General features: G+C 39.7%; 1 protein-coding gene across 1 annotated transcript in view; it reads left to right on the forward strand.

Moving 5' to 3' along the window:
- The window catches only part of LOC132960091 (E3 SUMO-protein ligase PIAS1-like), a 55066-nt gene that overhangs the window by 12687 nt on the left and 20286 nt on the right, over nt 1–22093 (forward strand). Inside the window, exon 2 of the mRNA XM_061033159.1 lies at nt 12061–12556. Coding sequence (XP_060889142.1) covers nt 12061–12556 — 496 coding nt within the window. The remainder of the gene's footprint in view (nt 1–12060; nt 12557–22093) is intronic.

Below are 22093 nucleotides of genomic sequence, written 5' to 3' on the forward strand. Positions count from 1 at the left end.
AAAAAGACAGAGGCAAAAACCGCACATGATAAGGAAGTTACTCATGAACCTACAGCAACAGCGTGTGTTCTTGTCATTACCTTTAAGAATAATGAAATTACAAATAAAACCAAACACACTGCAAAACAATCCTTACCCAGTCACTAGCAGCGTTGACATGAGTAGACTTTTCCCCAGTCACATTAAAGAAAGATATGGGCAAGCTGCATCTGAAACACAGAAAACAGTTCAGAAAAATCTCTCATGTGAATGTTGGAGTGGATGCCTGATGTCCTTTAGCTTTAAGCAGGACATAAGGTCTGCCAACCATTGCACATTAGTGGGCGGGGCAGCCTCTCTCCATCTACGCAGTAATGCGTCATGTTTGGCAGACATCATACCTGGCCAAAAGAGAAGCAGAGGACAAGGTCTCGTGTTTGGGCAGATCGCTGCACCTCTAGTGGCCCCCATACAAGAGGGTTGGGTTTTAACTTTACATTTATTATCTGGGACATGGTGTGTGAAATACCACCGTCCAATATTGGTAAAGGCAAGGGCATGACCAGTACATACAAAATGCAAGACAGCTTCAGTGCTCTTGGATTTTTGCTTCCTTGAAAGTTCCTGATTATGACTCCAAAAAGTTGCGTGTGTTACTGACAATCTTATTAAGTTTATTTAGTGGCCAGAAATTGCCTCATGGAGTAAACGTTGGACTAAAAGATTTTGGTTCTTAGCTATTTCTGCCTGAACTGTACTCAATCAGTGATAGAAACATGGCGGGTTCAGTGCCCCTCAAGATGTTTTTTTGACCGATTTTTTTAAACTAAAGTGTAAAATCCTGATATTGCTAAAGATTGCAACAAAGAGTCAGAATCTAGGTGTGGTCTAGTGACTCCTGTTTCCATGCATTACATCTCAATGTCGTCATGAGGCGAGAAAATATTTATGGAGTACTGTGTGGCCTCTGGCAATGGAAAAAAAAACTACCCTAAATTTGTCTTTCCACCCGACCATTTTTTTTCAATGTCAGGTGGAGTTAATCATTATCATTAGGCATCTTTAATCTCACATCTCTGTTGTTGAAGAGGAACGTATGAAGCCTCCATGCAGATTTAGTCACTCACTTAGGCAGGAAGTGAAATTGTGTGCATGTCGTATGATAATCATGGGACTGAACGGTGCATTTGAGGTTTCTCACACAGCAGCAATTTTGGCCAGCACATGCGATAAGTTTGATGTTAATGATCTCTTTGTGTGTGTGTGTGTGTGTGTGTGTGTGTGTGTGTGTGTGTGTGTGTGTGTGTGTGTGTGTGTGTGTGTGTGTGTGTGTGTGTGTGTGTGTGTGTGTGTGTGTGTGTGTGTGTGTGTGTGTGTGTGTGTGTGTGTGTGTGTGTGTGTGTGTGTGTGTGTGTGTGTGTGTGTGTGTGTGTGTGTGTGTGTGTGTGTGTGTGTGTGTGTGTGTGTGTGTGTGTGTGTGTGTGTGTGTGTGTGTGTGTGTGTGTGTGTGTGTGTGTGTGTGTGTGTGTCCTAATGCTTTATGTGTGTGAACATGTCCCCCCTTTGCATGCAAACTCTTTGTGGGTCAGGTCTTAGCATGCATGTTCAGTGTTTGTGATGGCCCCCCGCGTGTGAGCTCAGCTGAACTGAAGCACCTCGCATGATAACTGTGAACTATTTGGTGCATGGTGCATATGTGGGAAGAGAGATTGTATACCAGCAAATTCCCTCTTGGCACTTGTTTACAGTCATGACCCCTTTAGAACATTGACTGTGTGTTGACTGGTTGGGAGTTGTGAAAATGTAGGTGCACCGACAAAAACAGTTGTTTTTTACTGTGAGTATATTTTGACATTCTGGAAATCAAGGAATAATTTAAGAAAGTAATGAAACATGTATTTATCTTAACTGCCTCACACTGCCATGACATACTGCAAGACAACATTACATACTTTAACAATGTCAATGAATAAAGGTGTCAAAACATGACATGATGCGGGGAGACGGACGCCGACACAAACACTTGAAGGAATCTTGGTGTTCATGGGTTACTTTTAATGACAGCTGTCCTGTTCTATCGGACAGGTATCCTTAAATGACTTCTTTCCCTGATTTCCGACTCTATCCACTATCCTATCTCTACGATAAAGGCACAAAAAGCCCAAAAGTAAATCTAAAAAAAATAATAATAATAACTTTTTTTTTAATCAACTTGACCTTCAAGGGGGGCGGTAGGCGCCGTTGGGGGGCGGGCCGTGCCCCTAATATAATGGTAGGGGAAACACTGATATCAGATGTGAAACGGAGAGTGGGCCTGGTTACCTGCGCTTATCCAGATTTTCTCAGAAACTAGATCTCATTGTAAGCCTGTGTGTGTGTGTGTGCGTGTGTGTGAGTGTGTGAAAGCCGGTGTTTCTCCTTACAGATAAAAGGAACATTCATAGCGACTCGGCCACTCGCCAGTTCCAACCTGTCCCTCCTCTTCAAAGAGGCCTACCTGCTGCCTGTTTACTGTCATTATATACAAGTTCCTCTGTGAGCCGTCATCTCATATTCTGTCCAGCTGATCTCATCGCTAAACTGCTGTTTTGTTCATTTTATCAGACAACGTTGTGCTAAAATAATGACTTCTTCCGCAGCTCAACAACATATCAGTGACTGCTGGTTTAGTATTTATGAGCTCTGATCAAATTCATGTCTCCCTTCAATGTCCGACGATAGACTGAGGAAAACATAGAAAATATGTGTTTGTATCTGCAGTACTTCTTTCTTTAATGTCAAATGTTCCATGTTTGTATGTGGAGAGCAAAGTTAAACCAAACTCAAATTTAAAATAGTTTATACATGATAGATACTCGTGTGTTTCTATGACGAGGAACAGTGTGTCACTGGAATAAAACTGAATGGTTAATAATGTCCTTACATCTTGAACGCCCCCTCCCTCCTGTGTTTCACTCGAGCTGTGGAGAATTACATTTGGTTCGGAGGCTCAGCTGCTCTCTTTCTCTCTTCCCATCCCCCTCCTCTTCATCCCTCCATCAGTCATCTCACCAGCTCTGGACACAGCAAATTATTACCCCCTACTACACACACACACACACACACACACACACACACACACACACACACACACACTAGTCTCCAGTCTGACAAGAATCTACCAAACACAGAGTGGAGATGAGACTGTAGTTACCATCAGTCAAGTCGAGCTCAAAGTGAACAGTGAGACCATGTCCACAGTATATCAGATAAATATTGGACACAGTTTTTAGGCAGGACATTACATTTAATTTCACGTTCACTTTTTAAAAGATCTTTATCCAGGCTGAAACACTCAGCAAACAGGATAGATAGATATCTTCTTCCTCTTCCTGATGAAGCGTGAGATAGACTCTGTTCTGACTCAGCTTGTTAAACCATTTTATTTTTATTTAAGTGCAAAAACGACCTATTCACTTTTTTTTTCTCCCCACCTTTGTTATCCTCTGTGCTGCTTTTCATTACAGCTGAGCTCACAATATTTATGTTTTTGTTTCTGTTGTCAAACAATGAAGCATGTATATAAAATGACAATGTTATCACAGAAAAGTAGCACATACTGATATCAGCTGTTATGACATTTGCAATGTGGTTTAAAAGAGAGATACTCACAATCTGTTCTGAGACATAACGGACATGACAACATTATCACTTATTATCCACCGTTATTCATAACATTATGAACCAAAACTAACATCTAGGACATCGATCGCTTTCCTTCTTTGGGTCCGGAACGTAAACAAGGTAGGGCACCACTGTTTTAGGGTGCCGCAATGCCGGCTTATTATGGGACAGGAGACAACAAGCTTTGGAAAAAGATCTATCTTTGGTCCCTCTGTATGGATATTTAGATGGTGTTAGAAATATGAGTATACAATATTCCAACTAAAAATAAGACTATAGACCAACACAACATCGTGATTCTTTTTTTATTTATTGATTTGGGCGAATCAGGTTTGGCTGTTCAGCTGAATATTTGACTGTTATGAATATTTCCATTTGAATAATGGTCCCTGAGAGTGACATGCAGACCTGCCTGAGTGATTATTTTCTCTGAGCACAGTCTAACTGCTGGAAACATTTGTAGGTAACTTCAATTTCTTCTCAATTCAAGTTTCCAGTCATTTTGACATCAAAAATTTGACTTGTTTTGTTTTGTTTGGGTTTTTAAGATTAAACCTGTTTTGGTGGATAATCTCTATTGGTTAAAATCTTGGGATGAAGAGGGGTCACTTTAAGACTTTGTGAAGCAGAGCAGATGTTCTGGGAAAAGGAAGCAGCAGCGTGTCTGAGCAAGCATCAAGAGAGAATCAGCATGAGACAGAAACACAAAGACAAATCATCATTTGAAGTCCTTTTATAAATCTGCCTGCCACACAAAGATGTAAAGTTTATGTTCAGTCAATTTGTTTCCGAAATATGTCTCTGGTCTTTGTGAGAAATGATGCTTGGCAAGGACCAGCTCATGTTCAAATGTTTACTGCTCTGCCAACGGAACAAAGGTTTTATTTGCATCCTCTTCAATCTGTTCATCCGTCCGTCTGTTAACATGGTCTCAGAACTTTTTGGAAAGGTTATATGTGCTGACTTTTGGAAAGAAATTCAACATTTGGAGCTGTCATATACCTCCATGTTTCAAAAAGCACCTGCTCCCCTGATCAACAAATTGACTTCTGCAGGAAGCCCAAATATAATGTTTTATTTAATCTTTCTAGATATTAAGAGACATTTGATACAGGTAGGAAAAATGACTTTAAAAAGACTCTAATTGAAGAATATATTTATTAAAATTTCTCTTATATCTATGTAGGCAAACAAAAATAAGTGAACTCTGTTAAAAGTCTTAATTCAGTGTGCGCCCATGAGTTATGGGTTAAAATGCCAAATAAGCCCTGCAGCATCCCCTGTTTATATCAATCCAGGGATTGATGTTGTTCATGTGTGTTATTCTAGCTCTCATATCTCTGCTCAAACTTCTAATTAAGATATTTATAAAGGATTAAAACCCTCGTCCCAAGTATAGTTTTTCATAAAGGTAGTGATGAGTGATGCTTGCAGCCTGAAATTCTGTTGAGCTTTTAGCTTTTGTGAGAATTGTATTTTAGCACTCAGCCCGAGGGTCAAACTTCTTGATGATTCCTGAGGCATCAGGGAGTACAAGCTTAGGAACCAAAACTGAAGCGGCCGGGGAAATGCAGATTAAATCACCAAGTTCCTCAAAAGGTTCGGTCTTAAAAAAGAGTCTGAGGCAACATGCATCATTAATGTCCCTTACTTTCTATCTTGTTCTATTTTTAAATATTTGCATTTACCAACTTTAACTTTAGGACTACAGGATGTAAACATTTGTTTGAATAGATGCACTAAATAAATAATGAGGAAAGTACACAGTGCAGTCAGTGCAGCGCCATAATTCAGTTTTTCAACATCTTAACATGAAATCTCCAATCGAACCACTTAATATGTAGATTTATGCTTATCATAAAGTGTCTTTACATTTTCATTGTAGCTTTCTGCTGCTCTGTAGTGCAGTGTGAAGTTACCTTTATCTGGACACTTCTCAGTGTTTTTTTTCTAAATTATTTTGGTGTGGTTGACTTGCACAAGGAAATGCCATCATTCTGTGTTTTTGTGGGTTTCAGTGTACGTGTCGAGTGGTTGGTTAAAATGTGTCTTCAGGAATATCTGTGGTGCACACATTGAATCCTCGTTCTTTCTCAGGTTCCACAAATGTCACATTTTGATATATCTGTATGAAAGTGCAAAATGTCATAGGCTGATAAATGTAATGCAAAAACATCCTCACTGGCTTTAGAAACCCCATGTGTGTGTGTCTGTGTGTCTGTCTGTGTGTGTGTGTGTGTGTGTGTGTGTGTGTGTGAGAGAGAGAGAGAGAGAGAGAGAGCTGTTACCACCAGCCTCTCTCTTTGTGTTGTATCCTTTCTCGCCTCTTTCAGCCTCCCTTTGCACCTACACGTCAAGTTGTTTCACTAAGACAGTACAATGGAGCACATTCTCACACAGGCATGCTTTGTTCACACCTGGCTTTAACTGTAGTCAAATAGATAACAGAGTGACTTTGGTGCTATCAGAGCCAACAACCAAAATGGGTCAATTTTAAGTTATATGGTTAAAAGACTTGATTTAAATAATCATTATCATGCTTTTTTTTTTTTTTTTTGCTGTTTTCCCCACTTAAGCTGCAGGCTCAGCAGTTCATACATAGCCTACTTGTCCTGCAGTTGATAAACACAGGGACAGTACATGTCTGCAGAAGGACCTTTAGATATTTACAGTTAAAGAGAGAGACAGAAATGCAGGAAGACACGATCAGAACAAGTGAGTACGTTGATATTGATAGGAATAACGATCGGCATAAACCACCTCTCGTTGGGAATGACAATGTGCTTCAAATGATGATAATAATAATAATCCTCTGATTTACATGTTTACAATAACCATGTTTTATTGTGATCAGGCTTTTAAAACCAATTATTGTGTCCATGTGGCCATAGCTACTGTTTGCCCAACATTATAACAGCGTGTAATCACTCATAATATGTCAAGTACAGGAGCTTGGTCAGTCGCCAAATGTTCAATATTCAACACGAGTCACTCGACCAGCACAATGTCTTGCTTGTGTCTTTTCGATTATTGGAAGATTTGTGAAAGAGAACTGCTAGTTTAATACAATGAAACTAAAATGAAAGGCTATTTGACTGGTGAATGTGTGTGTGTGTGTGTGTGTGTGTGTGTGTGTGTGTGTGTGTGTGTGTGTGTGTGTGTGTGTGTGTGTGTGTGTGTGTGTGTGTGTGTGTGTGTGTGTGTGTGTGTGTGTGTGTGTGTGTGTGTGTGTGTGTGTGTGTGTGTGTGTGTGTGTGTGTGTGTGTGTGTGTGTGTGTGTGTGTGTGTGTGTGTGTGTGTGTGTGTGTGTGTGTGTGTGTGTGTGTGTGTGTGTTTTTCCCCCTGTGTGCGTGATAGAGAGAAATGGTGGGCAGCCAGTGTCATCATTTTTTCACACACCCGTCTTCTCCACCACATGCATATTTCATGGAAGCGGTCATTATGTCGCCAGCAGGAGGGTTTCTTGGCCAAACCACCCCGCTGTGTGTGTGTGTGTGTGTGTGTGTGTGTGTGTGTGTGTGTGTGTGTGTGTGTGTGTGTGTGTGTGTGTGTGTGTGTGTGTGTGTGTGTGTGTGTGTGTGTGTGTGTGTGTGTGTGTGTGTGTGTGTGTGTGTGTGTGTGTGTGTGTGTGTGTGTGTGTGTGTGTGTGTGTGTGTGTGTGTGTGTGTGTGTGTGTGTGTGTGTGTGTGTGTGTGTGTGTGTGTGTGTGTGTGTGTGTGTGTGTTGTTGTTGTTGTTGTCAGAGTGCAGGCTGAATATGATTGAATTATTTAAATGTTTGTTCAGTCAATGAATATCTCTAAATGTCAAAAATCACACCGGACAGCAGCTGCCTGTTTGCGGCACCTGTGGCAGTGCTCCTCGTGCTGCAGGAAGAGCCGCCTGTGTTGGACTGATGTCTTTTTTTATCTGCAGTGTGGTTCAGATTCAGACTGAAGGCATCAACATCACAGTCATGAGTGTGGGTCTGCTTTCTTTTTGATAAATACATGTGCGCTTACAGGTTGTCTGAAGTGACAAACGACAAGAATCGGTCTACGTCCTGACTCGGAATTCTGTCTTGGTGTTGTATACATCAGACACTTTGGTTTTGTGTGTGTGCGTCTGGGTGTGTGTATGCATTGCTCTGTATATGTGGCAGCTGTACACAGGATGCAGTGTTTGGTCTGTAAACAGAAGCCTCTGCTCTGTCACTTTTAGCAGAGTAGAGCGTGGGTTTAGCCCAAATGGTGCAAAACGGTTCTCTCAATGCAGGAACCCAAAAACCACATACTACAGTGAGTCTTTTAACCTGTACTTAAAAAACAATCCATCCATCCATCCATCCATCAGTTGATTTCACAGAGAATTAGTTCACAATAATATAGGAATCAATATTGTCCCATTTTAAGCAAAATATAAGATAAATGAATCAGTGGTTAGAGCAGCTCAATGCAGATATTTAGTTGCTTTCTTTTCGTCTTTTTCCTGAATGTATTTGAGCTCCAGGTAAAACAAGTTGAAAGATGTCACCTTGGTTTTTGGAAGTTTATACATTTGTCTTCTCTTTTCTGACATATTGTCAGCAACTAATAATGGAGACATCACACAGGCATGTTTTATTACATTTTGCCAGCTTTATAGATTGTAGGAATTGTCTTTCCACATTGTGTTTCTATGTGTTGATGTGCCTTAAGTCTAACCCATTTAAAGAACTGAGCATATAGAAAAGGTGATGATTTCCCAACATGATGGATGGATAGTTAGTTAGTTAGTTAGTTAGTTAGTTAACTAGTTGCAATTGATCAAATTAAAATCTTTGTGTCGTCTGTCAGAATAATAGTGTTTTGGTAAAGTCTAAGCAATAAGCAGGCCTAATAAAGTTGTAGTGTTTTTTGTAAGGATCCACAAATAAGAAATCTTGTAGGGCCATTTGTTGCCAGGACTTCTGATCATGCCTGATCGTTATCCATTTCTTCTGTCATCCTGAAACTGTTTTTGAGTTTCTTTTTCAGAGATATCGAATGGGAAATAAAATGCAGCACATTTTCCACTCGTTGATATTGATGTTTTTTTATTTTTAGATGTATTAAATGTAGTTCTGTTATTTGTAGTATATTGTGGTGTTCTGCACTATGCAGGCACTGAAAGTTAGAAGTGTAAAAGTGGAGCATGCTTTACAGTAAAGTGCATGACTTGAAGGGTTTCAGTTCCTTTCCCACCCCCCGTTGTCAAATCAGTCATAATGATACAGTACAGCTCTGTGGTTGGTCTCACTCATCAGAGTGAGAGGGGTTTCTTCACAGTTCACACCAAGGCTTCAAAATGCAAGTTTTTAGGTTCTTCGATGTTTCACTTTTTTGACTTGTAGCAACGTTTGAAAGTGGTAAAATAAGATTCAGTCTGGTTAATGTATACGGCAAGTTCTTTAAACAAATATGATATGCATTCTAGTAACATTATCCTTTTGTTTTACTCAAGAGAAAATCTTTTATTTTTATTTTTTTACAGTTTATCATTAATTAATAGGCCATATAAGGATAATTCTTGAATTCATGAATTCTGTTGCAGATATTAGAAATGCTATACTATTGTTATGTGTATGCAAACCCCCCCACCCAGATCAAAATGCCACTGCTATGGTGAGGTCAGGAAACAAAGCCCCCAGCGCTCATGTATGTCTTTGTAAATGTCAATTACATGCAAAAACTCCAGAGAAAGCCTACAACAATGTGTCTTATTATTAGAAGACGAAACAAATCATATTCAAAGGCTTTTAGGTTTAGTCCGTTGTACGGACACAACGGCACAAAAATGCTGTAAATAACAATAAAAATGTGCGTTACAATAACTGATTATGAAAGCAGCACAATGACTACTGACAGCCTGCATGCTTTGTCTTTGAAGCCATGTGTGTTGGTGCCTTTGTGCTTTTTATCCCTGGTCTGTCATTAAAAGAGATGAAGGGAGGAGGTTTGTCAAAGACAGTCTTACAGGCAGTGTGTGTGTGTGTGTGTGTGTGTGTGTGTGTGTGTGTGTGTGTGTGTGTGTGTGTGTGTGTGTGTGTGTGTGTGTGTGTGTGTGTGTGTGTGTGTGTGTGTGTGTGTGTGTGTGTGTGTGTGTGTGTGTGTGTGTGTGTGTGCGTTTTAGCTTGAAGAAACACACAGCTGATCGTACATAAACAGTGTAGATTGCCTTCATTGATACTTGTTAATCTGTCTAGCTGAAAATCCGGATCTTTAATTATAACTTGTACAGTTCTTACTTTCATGCTGTAGAGAAGTGATCATAAGAAACAACAGTGCCACTGTTCTCATTCTCAGAAAATAAAAAAAATCACCTTTTTATTTAAAGGAAGTGGAACTTCTTTCAGTTCTACCGTGGCGTTTATTTCTGGTAGAATTTAAGTATAAACTTTTCTAATACTTCCTCCTGGTCTTACATTCTTCCCTTCAAAGCCAGCCTGACTTAAGTGAGGTTTTAAGACTTTAAATGTGTCATAACAACAGCAGTGTTCTGGTGTGATGTTTAGTTTTAGAAATCCAAGCTGGGTGTCTATTAAGCGTTTGTTTTTTGATTACTTCAGCCGAGGAATGTCAGCAACTTGCAGGGAGCGGCTTCATATGTTTATTATTGAACTCAATCTTTTACAGCTACAGGAAGTGCTGCATTACACTCACTGAGGTTGTAACGTCCTTGTCTTCTCTTTGTTAAGTTTCACCTGAAGGAGGGCACGTATACATTTGCACAGGTCCCTTAAACCTGAACCTGTACCAGAAGTCAGTGGATGCTGCCTTAATACCATATACACTACTTGCTGCAGCAGCTCCAGTCTGCACTGCCTCCAGTTTTGTGTGGAAAGGTGCTGATCCAGCAGACAGGTTCGACTAAACTGATCAGGAGATTAACCTTTTCTAAAACTATGACTTTAATGGTATACACATTATTTAAAAAAGGGTTGTACGACATACAAAAACCAAGCCCGATAAAGACAGACCACGGGTGCAGATCTTTTGAAATTCAACCCAGCTATGTATTTTTACACCTATAGGTTAGCAGAGGAGGGAGGGAGTGCAGAAAAGGAGTGGCAGGAAATCTCTGGCCTCCTATACACTATTGTGCGTGTTGCATGAGCACATAATTAACATACTACATACTGTGCTCTGACAGGAAGAATTGATTTCTGGCAAAGCCATTAAACTGGAGGAAGTTGATCATTTTATGCTGCAGTTTGTTTGTTTCTACAAAATAGTATCAGGGTCAAATTTAGTGTCTGTTTTGGCTCTTTATGAATGTTTTGAATGATATAATGATAACAAGAGGAGCGATATTGCGTATTTGCACCTGTGATGGAAAGGACCATCACTCTCGCTCTCTGCTAGCTCAGCAGTGTAGTTACTGTGAAGAAATCAAACCGAGCGTGGTTTGCTCTCACCTGATTGAAGCTCACATTGCACCAGAGGAAATTTGCATCAAGTTCAGCTTTTTCAACTTTTCCCCTGTAGTGCTGCTGTGTGCCTTTTTAAAATCTCTGCACAGCTCTGCAGGCAGCAGCAGACTGTATATCCAGGTCTCTCTTCACAATGACTTGCTGCATATCTGTCCAAGCTCGAAGTCTGTATGTATGACATGTCCCTACAGTACCTTTTTGTCCTGGCTCGGTCCTGAGATCTTTACAAATTCAGTCTTACCCACACAGGACACCGCATTTCAAAAAGCATCTAAAACTAAACTAAACTAAAAATAGTTTCTCATCCTGCAGAGGTTTCTATCAGATATTCCCCTGAATTACTGTGCCCTTTACTCAACCCTCTTGAGTTTTAGCCTCAAGAGAAAAACTGTTTCATACAAGTTTCATACAGTGTTGTTGCCCCAGGTGCTGCTTAAAATATGCATTACCATCAAGGAGGATCAATTTGAGAATGCTAAATGGATAAAAGAAATAGGTGAATTGGTGGCTCTATTGAAGACAAGTATATTGATTTACCCGATATCTCATTTGAAATATGTCAATATACCTTAAAAATGATATATCGACTTTTAGATTTTACTCATTAATAATTGTTGATTGTAGGGCGAGGAGGTTCTTGTATTAGATATGGTCCAATACCATTTTTTCACACAATATTTGACTAACACTGATTATTGACAATTGGGCTACCTTTGACTAACACTACACTCTCTTCTAACGTCACAGGTCACACTGTTGTCATTCATTGTGGTCAACGATAATATAAACAAAACCAGTTGACTCTTTTGTTGGCTAATGAGCTTTTTTTAAGAAGTAATGGAGGCCAACAGCCTCACTGGTTTGAGTATCATGTCAACACTATATTGGCCGTGTATCAATACCTTTTGTACATCTCCTTGAATTTGCTGTTGGTATTGCTTCTCAAAAGTTAATTTCTCGTCCTCTTTCTCTTTCTCTCCCCCATTACAGCAAATGGTGATGAGCCTGCGGGTGTCGGAGCTGCAGGTACTGCTGGGCTACGCCGGCCGCAACAAGCACGGACGCAAGCACGAGCTGCTGACGAAGGCGCTGCACCTGCTGAAGGTCGGCTGCAGCCCCGCAGTACACATGAAGGTCAAAGAGCTCTACCGACGACGCTTCCCCGCAAAAATGATATCCCACTCAGAGCTCACCATGCCCGGGCCACACCACCCAGCCTCAGCGGGAATGGTCGGAGGGGGTGGCGCTGCCCTGCCCGCTGGCCTGACACAGCTGGCATATGAGGGCCATGCCGGTAATGGAGGAACCCCTTCGCCTGCCGCCTTATTGCCCCTCTCACTGCTCGGGCCAGGGAAACACGAATTGACCGGGCTGACACATCATCTGTCCAACTCTACCACGCTGCATCCGGTCCATCCAGACGTCAAACTGCAGAGGCTGCCCTTCTATGACATGCTGGACGAGCTCATCAAGCCCACCAGTCTAGGTGAGAGCAGGTGTGAGTGTTTTTAGTGTGAGAGTTGGTAGATGGACACATTGAAGCACAACGTTTTGCTAAATACATACATATATAATAAATAATAAATAAATACACGCGTTTGGATGATTTATGGCATGTCTGTCAGATAAGCTGATAGCAAGAGTTTGCTGTTTAGTGATATGGAAGAGTCAAATTTGGTTTAAATATACAAGAATAGCCGTGTTGGGCAAGCCACGTATAATGTAGTGAGCTAAGCTTCTACTGTATACTCCACTTAATATTAAGCTTCACTACACCAAAGCTACACCTCGGAGAAATGAAGCAAGCTTTATTATTACGAGTAGTAGTTGTAGTAGTAGGAGGCATTGAGGAATAGACAGTTGATGTCACTGTCATACAGAAGTAGCGTTCTCTGCGCTTCAACTTTCTTGTGGGTGAAATGTAGCTTGGCTGGATGTTACCACTGTAACTAGCTGCTGAAAAGCTACGCGAGTCAGGAAACAGCAACGCTTCCACAAAGCCTCTGAAAAATGTGCTTAAAATGCTAATGCTGCTATTTACAGTGACATTACCGCCCAACACTGAAGACTAGGTTCAACTTTGTTAAGTGTGGTTTGGCTTGAAGATACAAATTTTAAGAATTAAATATGTTTGTTGTTTTATACAGAACAGAATGTATACAGCAGCCAAATTCTATATGTAGAAATGTAAAAATACACGCTGAATAGAAGGTTGCGGAGCGTTCTGTTGTGGAGGTGGTTAAGACACACACCATTTATAGTAACCATGGAGGTTTTGTACACGTCATCTCCTCTCTCCCCGCCATATGTTTCTTATCTGTATTTTCAACAATCCAGTGAATTAAAAAATAACAAGAAAGGTCAAACGCAATCTTTTCAGTATATCTTAACTATTTACACCATGACAGTCACAGATAACACGTTTTATCGTGTTTATATTTAACCCCTATCTAACGACGAGTAATCCAGTTAAATTAAAAACTGTCTTTGACATTTGAGTTTTCTTTTGCTTTGGAGAGCAGTCTACAGAGCTGATGCTGTGGCCGCCTGCTAACGTAATAACACGACACAGAATTGTTACTACTACTGAAATACAATCGCATATTTCCCCCAAAAGACAGAGAGAGTCGACGAAGGCCACAAATGTTACCAAGACGTTATAGTGAAAAATATGAAGTTGGTGCTTTAACCATCCCTTCATTCATAAAAAAAGAAAACAATTAGCATCTCAGGTTGTCTTGTACTACGTGGTGTACTGAGAAGAAGTCATATTTTCTCTCTTGTTAATGTCCATTTATAAGGATGAGCGGCTGCATTTAGACACAAACCTGAAAATCATTCTGTGCATGGTTTTCTTCTTCTGTCGTTGTGTATCTCAAGGTAATAGTGACATTCAGTCACTGAATGCATTGTAGGTAAATAATCACTCCTATTTGCATATTTGTATGGATTGCTTTGCTGGAGTTTGCTCAGTGTGGGCCTGAACATTGAGTATGAGCATTGAGTGCCCCCCCCCCCCATGATGAATTGTCATTATTCTTTCACTGTATGTTATATATCAAGCTGTGAGAACATTTTTACAGCTATGTGAGGGCTCTGAATATAAATGAAAGGCTGCATGTGGATCATCAGCTACATACATTGAGTGTATTGCATTTATCTTAACATAGGGTCACATGTCCTAGAGGAAACTATATATAGTGTGCAATGACAGTGCAGGCAGTATAGCCGTCATCCTGTAGCTCTGCAGAGGGAACAGTTCTGCTGTAGCTCTGAATGAAACCATGTGCTACTGAACAAAGCTAAACTCCACATGTGGCGACTCTTAATTATAATCTCAGTGTCAAATTATATTCCACTGTTTACCGCTTTGTGTAATGCACAGCACCTTATTCTACTGTATGTACAAAAGATATTTTTTAAAGTAGAAAGAATAGCCCGCACTCCAGAAGCTGCTCCGATTAAATTAAATTAAATTTAATAGACACATTACTACCTGTAACGTTTCGGGCCCTCACCCTTTATCAGACATGAACAAGTGAAATGGACACACCTCCACACATATATATATATATATATATATATATATATATATATACAGTTGCAAGAAAAAGTATGTGAACCCTTTGGAATTACCTAGTTTTCTGCATTAATTGGCCATAAAATGTGTTCTGATCTTCATCTAAGTCTCAACAATAGACAAACACAGTCTGCTTAAACTAATACCACACAAACAATTATATGTTTTCATGTTTTTGTTGAACACAACATGTAAACATTCACAGTGCAGGGTGGAAAAAGTATGTGAACCCTTGGATTTAATAACTGGTTGACCCTCCTTTGGCAGCAATAACCTCAACCAAACGTTTCCTGTAGTTGCAGATCAGACCTGCACAACAGTCAGGAGGAATTTTGGACCATTCCTCTTTACAAAACTTTTTCAGTTCAGCAATATTCTTGGGATGTCTGGTGTGAATCGCTCTCTTGAGGTCATGCCACAGCATCTCTATCGGGTTGAGGTCAGGACTCTGACTGGGCCACTCCAGAAGGCGTATTGTCTTCTGTTGAATCCATCCTGTTGTTGATTTACTTCTGTGCTTTGGGTTCGTTGTCCTGTTGCATCACCCATCTTCTGTTGAGCTTCAGTTGGTGGACAGATGGCCTTAAGTTTTCCTTCAAAATGTCTTGATAAACTTGGGAATTAATTTTTCCGTCGATGATAGCGATCTGTCCAGACCCTGATGCAGCAAAGCAGCCCCAAACCATGATGCCCCCTCCACCATACTTCACAGTTGGGATGAGGTTTTGATGTTGGTGTGCTGTGCCTTTTTGTCTCCACACATAGTGTTTGTGTGTTCCTTCCAAACAACTCAACTTTGGTTTCATCTGTCCACAGGATGTTTTGCCAGTAGTGCTGTGGAACATCCAGGTGCTCTTTTGCAAACTTCAAACGTGCAGCAATGTTTTTTTTAGACAGCAGTGGCTTTCTCCGTGGTGTCCTCACCATGAACTCCATTCTTGTTTAGTGTTTTACGTATCGTAGATTCGCCAACAGAGATGTTAGCATGTGCCAGAGATTTGTGTAAGTCTTTAGCTGACACTCTAGGATTCTTCTTCACCTCATTGAGCATTCTGCGCTGTGCTCTTGCAGTCATCTTTACCGGACGGCCACTTCTAGGGAGAGTAGCAACAGTGCTGAACTTTCTCCATTTATAGACAATTTGTCTTACCATGGACTGATGAACATCGAGGCTTTTAGAGGTACTTTTGTAACCCTTTCCAGCTTTAGGCAAGTCAACAATTCTTAATCGTAGGTCTTCTGAGAGCTCTTTTGTGCGAGGCATGGTTCACATCAGGCAATGCTTCTTGAGAATAGCAAACTCAAAACTGGAGTGTGTTTTTTAAAGAGCAGGGCAGCTTTAACCAACACCTCCAATCTTGTCTCATTGATTGGACTCCAGGTTGGTTGACTCCAATTAGCTCTTGGAGAAGTCATTTGCCTAGGGGTTCACATACTTTTTCCACCCTGCACTGTGAATGTTTAGATGTTGTGTTCAACAAAAACATGAAAACATATAATTGTTTCTGTGATATTAGTTTAAGCAGACTGTGTTTGTCTATTGTTGGGTCTTAGATGAAGATCAGAACACATTTTATGACCAATTTAGGGGGCATCATGGTTTGGGGCTGCTTTGCTGCATCAGGGTCTGGACAGATTGCTATCATCAACGTAAAAATGAATTCCCAAGTTTATCAAGACATTTTGCAGGAAAACTTAAGGCCATCTGTCCACCAACTGAAGCTCAACAGAAGATGGGTGATGCAACAGGACAACGAACCCAAAGCACAGAAGTAAATCAACAACAGAATGGATTCAACAGAAGACAATACGCCTTCTGGAGTGGCCCAGTCAGAGTCCTGACCTCAACCCGATAGAGATGCTGTGGCATGACCTCAAGAGAGCGATTCACACCAGACATCCCAAGAATATTGCTGAACTGAAAAAGTTTTGTAAAGAGGAATGGTCCAAAATTCCTCCTGACTGTTGTGCAGGTCTGATCTGCAACTATAGGAAACGTTTGGTTGAGGTTATTGCTGCCAAAGGAGGGTCAACCAGTTATTAAATCCAAGGGTTCACATACTTTTTCCACCCTGCACTGTGAATGTTTACATGTTGTGTTCAACAAAAACATGAAAACATATAATTGTTTGTGTGGTATTAGTTTAAGCAGACTGTGTTTGTCTATTGTTGAGACTTAGATGAAGATCAGAACACATTTTATGGCCAATTAATGCAGAAAACTAGGTAATTCCAAAGGGTTCACATACTTTTTCCTGCAACTGTATATACAACCCCTGAGGTCACCTGACAGATCATGTGATACAAAACCAAGATCAATATACAATATAAGTTGGGCAAAACCTTCATATTTAAAGGACCACAGAACCTATGCATAGACATCACAAGTACAAAAAATTATTTCATTACTACACAACTCCAGCAGAAAAAACCTACAGTAATTGGAGGATTACCATAATAACTTGAATTGCATGACTAAACATCAAGAGAAACCGTCATAATGTCATGTAAAACAAGGAAATAAAATAAAAACTAGAGATAAATATGTACTTTGTACTTGAGTGCAACAGTTAAAGTATTTTTAATGTTTGATTAAAACTTTGTCAAGAACCTGAAAACATGGTTTCAAATCTTCAAAATGTTTACATTCTTATCATGAAACAGACTTTTTTATTGATTCATATGTTTGTAGTTAAATGTCTGCTAATGTACTACTTCAGAACTACCTGACTGTGTGCTGATAAAATGCTAAAGAAACTGGCACTTATCGAATGATCCACCAAAGGTTAAGAGATTCATTTTGAATTCAAATGTTATAAAAAGTCATTTAGAATCAGTGAGACTAATGCACAAGTCTAACACATAAAATGAGCACAACACAAAAGTGGTGTTCATGTAAGATCCCCTCTCGCAGGAAGACTGATTGAGAAAATAGTTGTACATGGCTCTAATAAGTTTACATTTCAGTGTTTAAGCAAGCACCCTGTCTTGTATCCAGTCGTCACTCTTACTCACTACTTTGGAGACTTTTAATCTTCACTTTATCTTGATTAGATTGTGTTCAGTTGTGCATCCAGCAGCCAGCCTGCATTTAGCATAATAACTCTCTTTGGGCTCTGGACTGTATTGCAAATATATGTAAATGTCTACATTTTCCTACATTAGCATTTTAATGGAGTTAGAGAGACCATCTCATGATTAATTTGCCTGCAGACGCATGTACAAACACAGAGCCTGCAGCTCTGTCATCACACCATCTTTCTCCTCTTCCCTCTCCCTTCCACACTCCGTCCATTTCCTGCTTGTTCCATCCCTTTCGGTGTCCCTCCATCTTCCTCCACGCTCACTCTGTGTCTCGTGGCCATCCTCGGTTCAAATTTGCATGCAAAGTGATGAAATCCCACAGGCATACACCTGTGCCTGCAGAACACACCCTCCTCTCATTTGAATCTGAATCGCAAGTTCACATCTCTCATTCTCTCTCTCTCTCTCTCTCACACACACACACACACACATTTGCACATACTGTCCGTTCAAACCACACACATTCTTTCCAATAAATAATGCACGCTGATCGTATTGTTCCCAGAGAAGCAGAGAGTGCGAAAAATGATGTCTGTGAGGAAACTGGGGCACATTGTTTAACTCAGCTGGAATTGTATTCTTCTATATGAAACTCATTTTGGAGATGACGACCCTCTTTATGGTAATAATATTGAAGGCCAGTAATGAATCCACTTAATTAATTACATGTCTCAGCTCATGGGTAGACTGGGGGATTTTTTTTTATCTCTTACTTGAAGCAGCTTTGGTCTCAGTTTCCACCACAGTCGGTCTTCTCTGCATGTTTACTTCTCTCTGATCTTCTGATTACAGCTCAATCCCTCTCCTCCTCTCTCTTCTTCTCCCCCGTTGTTGCTGCCTCTCCTGTTGCCTCAAATTTCTTTATCTCTCACTTTCTCTTTTTTTTTTTACTGGCTCCCTTCCCCCACTTGCTGGCTTGCTCTCTTGGTTTGTGAGATTCATTTTATTTTTGCAGGAGATAGCCCATTTATTCAATGTCTGTCCTCAACATTTATTAAAGGCTTTTAAAAGGGGGTGCAGCAGTATGATAATTTTGGTGCATAAAAGTATTTTGATGCAAAAGAGAGAGAGAGAAAAGGTCACGACCTCCAAAAGTCTACAAGACAAATAAATGTAACAAAGCACAAATAATGTGCATCATCATAGAGAGGAGCATGAAGTGATAAACCTTAAAATGTGAAGTTAACTAAGCACATTTTTACACACACTCCTGCAACGCAGAAGCATTGCAATTGGCCTTTACATGTGAAAAGCATGAAAGACCAAAATTGTGAAGGATGAAAAGAGAGAATGAGTTACAGGAATTGCAGGATTTTAAAGCTGATCAACCCACAGACAAGCTGAAGGTCGAAACGTGCGAGTAGATTAAAGATTTATTGATTGTAAATGTGTAGGCTGAAGCTGCAGCTGTTTGAAGCTGCTATTTTTAGAATAGAGTAACCATTAAATATCTCCAAATTACACTCTACTGATACAATACTGTGTTTACAAGGTCATCCTTAGACATGAACACTTCAAGACTTTTGCACAACAGCTCCCTACTGCATCTGTTATATAAAATCAGAACTTCAAATAAAAAAACAGCATATTTCTCTTCTGCTGGAAATCCATCAATGTAAGCTACTTTAGGATTCTCTCATGCTGTGTTTCGTTTTACTTTATGCTCAATCTGTGCTATTCTATTATTTAACCAAGTGTTAGAGCCTTTAGTTTTATTGGCGGTGGTTTATTTCGTTCTTCATATTTTCTGAATTGGAAAAAAAATGGTTTTCTTTAATATTAGCACTTCACACAATGAAACATGTAATATAAAGATATAAGGGTGTTGTAGATGGATTTATGAAAGCATCACTCAGTAATAATTAAAGCCTGTGCTCCGTCAATAGAGAGCCTCCTCAATGCGACATCAGTCCAAGTTCTGCAAACTCCTCAAGCTGCAGTAACATACATCTCCATCATAAACCAGACATAAGACAGGCATGCTTCACAAATATGGCAGAGGAGTGAAAAAAAAGTGTTTTCTGACCAGCTGCATCTATATTCATGTTTAAATAAGGAATTTAAATGCTTGTAAATTCAGATTTCCTGCCTGTACCTGATTTCTCACTGTAACCTGGTTTCTTGCCTGTATGGAAACATAGTCATTATCTATCTCACACCATCCTCCCTCTCTGTCTCCCTGTCATTATCCCTCCTCTTCCTCCCTCCCTCCCTCCCGTGCAGCCTTGTGCTCTCTGCTCAGTCTGCTCAGTTCCTAGGATAAAGGTGAGCCCACAGTTTAGCCCCGCCAGTCCAAACTGATCAACAACTACTCCTTTATTACCATGGTGACCTCGCTGCTCGAACTCCAGTCTCATCTCCGTCATTTTCAGTCCTCCATTGAGAACTATGCCTCTGTACTCATTGTGGATTTCACTGTGGCTCGCATGCATTATACATGATTTAATCACCACATCTCCGGTAAAAGGATGCAAGCCCATTCCTAGTTTGATGAGCGTTTCGTGCATAATGGCTTGTTTCATGAGAAGATTGCTCTGCTATTCATATAATGGAGGGAATCACGTTCAAAAAAAAATCCAAGTCTAATCAAGAGTTTGGAGCATGGATGAGTCACCCCACCATGAGGATATTTTGGTATATATTATCTTGGACAAAGCTAAACTAGATGTCTGAGTTCCATTGTTTTACTGCATATTTAGGCCAGTAGGTCATTTAATTGTCTCCAGTTTATTTTCAAAGGCCGCTGAAGCTCGAAATACAGTTTGCTTTTGTCCCAGGTAGGACTGCAAGTTATGGTTGTTTTAGTTTTCATTATAGAAAGATCTTGAATCACAATTTCCTTGAACCAAAACTGGAGTCTTCATGTTTCTTATTTGGTCCAAAGTAAAGCCAAATCCCAAACACTCTTTATACCATAAAAACAAGTAGAAAACAGAAGCAGAAATCCTTATCAGTGGAATCATCAGCTGTTGATCATTCTGTTTGGAAAATGAAATATACTGTAATATAGACAGAATATTTCTTGTTTGTGTGTGTTGGCAAATGTAAATGGCAGGATGTGAATAATTAATTTTAGTTTTAAATATTGTCTGATACATCGCAAACATAATAACTTATCAAACTAGGATACCTTGTAGGAACATGTTTCCTCTCTACACATGTTTTTGATTAATGCAGCAATATAGAAATGTACAACAATGAATCTGCAGGTTTATTTATAGAATAGTTGATCGTTCAATTTCGCTTATAAAATTTCGCTTCGCTTATTTTGTCATACAAATAGTCCACACCAGAATGATAAAACATGTAAAATTACTTTCCATTTGTGACCAAAGAAAGCATAAATGTTTGACATATTTGATCCTATTTACAGTAAAACAAACACTTTCTGTTTTACTGATCTGCTTGCCTTCACGGTGTTAATTTGCTGATTTGTTATTTCACACTGAAACACTCTCAGGAGCAGAAACACCTTCTCTCCCCATTAAGGGTTGAGCTGGGATTCACTGCAAGCAGAAGACAAATATTGTAACATATAATCAATATGTAACTAATGATGCATGTTGTAGATCAGACCAGGATGTGAGATTACGTTCAATAAATAGATCCAATCAACCATGCCATCCCTCACTTATCTAATATCACCATGGCAACAGTAAATATTCAGCCAATCACAGATAAATAAACACTGGAAAGATGAGATGTCAGCATTTGAAGATTAAGGTGTGTTATATATATATATATATATATATAATAGTTATAATAATGAGCTCTTGTAACACAATGCTGTTGTTAGAGAAAGATGTGAAAAAATAAAACTAGAGTTGAATAAATCAAAATGTTCAGAATGGAAATTTTATAAAGTCAGCAAAACTTTTTGAGTTCTGTCTGATCAGATCTGTGTCAGCCCACAATCAGCCATTGTGGGCTCTGACTGCAGAGAACAAATCTTATTCCTCAGTTGGGCTTTGGGAAACGAGCAGAAAGCCACTGGCAGCTGATTTATGAAGTTTGACTATTTCGGGGTTTTCAGATCTTTTATGCTATAAGTTCAACAGCAATCGTTGAAATTAATACAACAATGGAAAAATGAATAGGAGTTATATGATCTGATTAGTATCTAATGATTAATATAGTTTAGGAAGCCTTCACTTGGCTGACAATCTCTTCACCCATGGGCTACAATTTTAGAGGCAGGAGGCTGTATATAGATAGATAGATAGACTCTTTAGGAGGCTGTATATTCCCTGGTATGTGTCAGATGCAGCATTTAGCTGCAAACAGCCTTTTTAATCAATATATATTTCCCTCAGAAATGTTTCTGTACCATGGTAGGACTTTCTTAAAAAACCCTACCTA

Source organism: Labrus mixtus, chromosome 1, assembly GCF_963584025.1.
Source record: "Labrus mixtus chromosome 1, fLabMix1.1, whole genome shotgun sequence".
NCBI classification, from domain to species: Eukaryota; Metazoa; Chordata; class Actinopteri; order Labriformes; family Labridae; genus Labrus; species Labrus mixtus.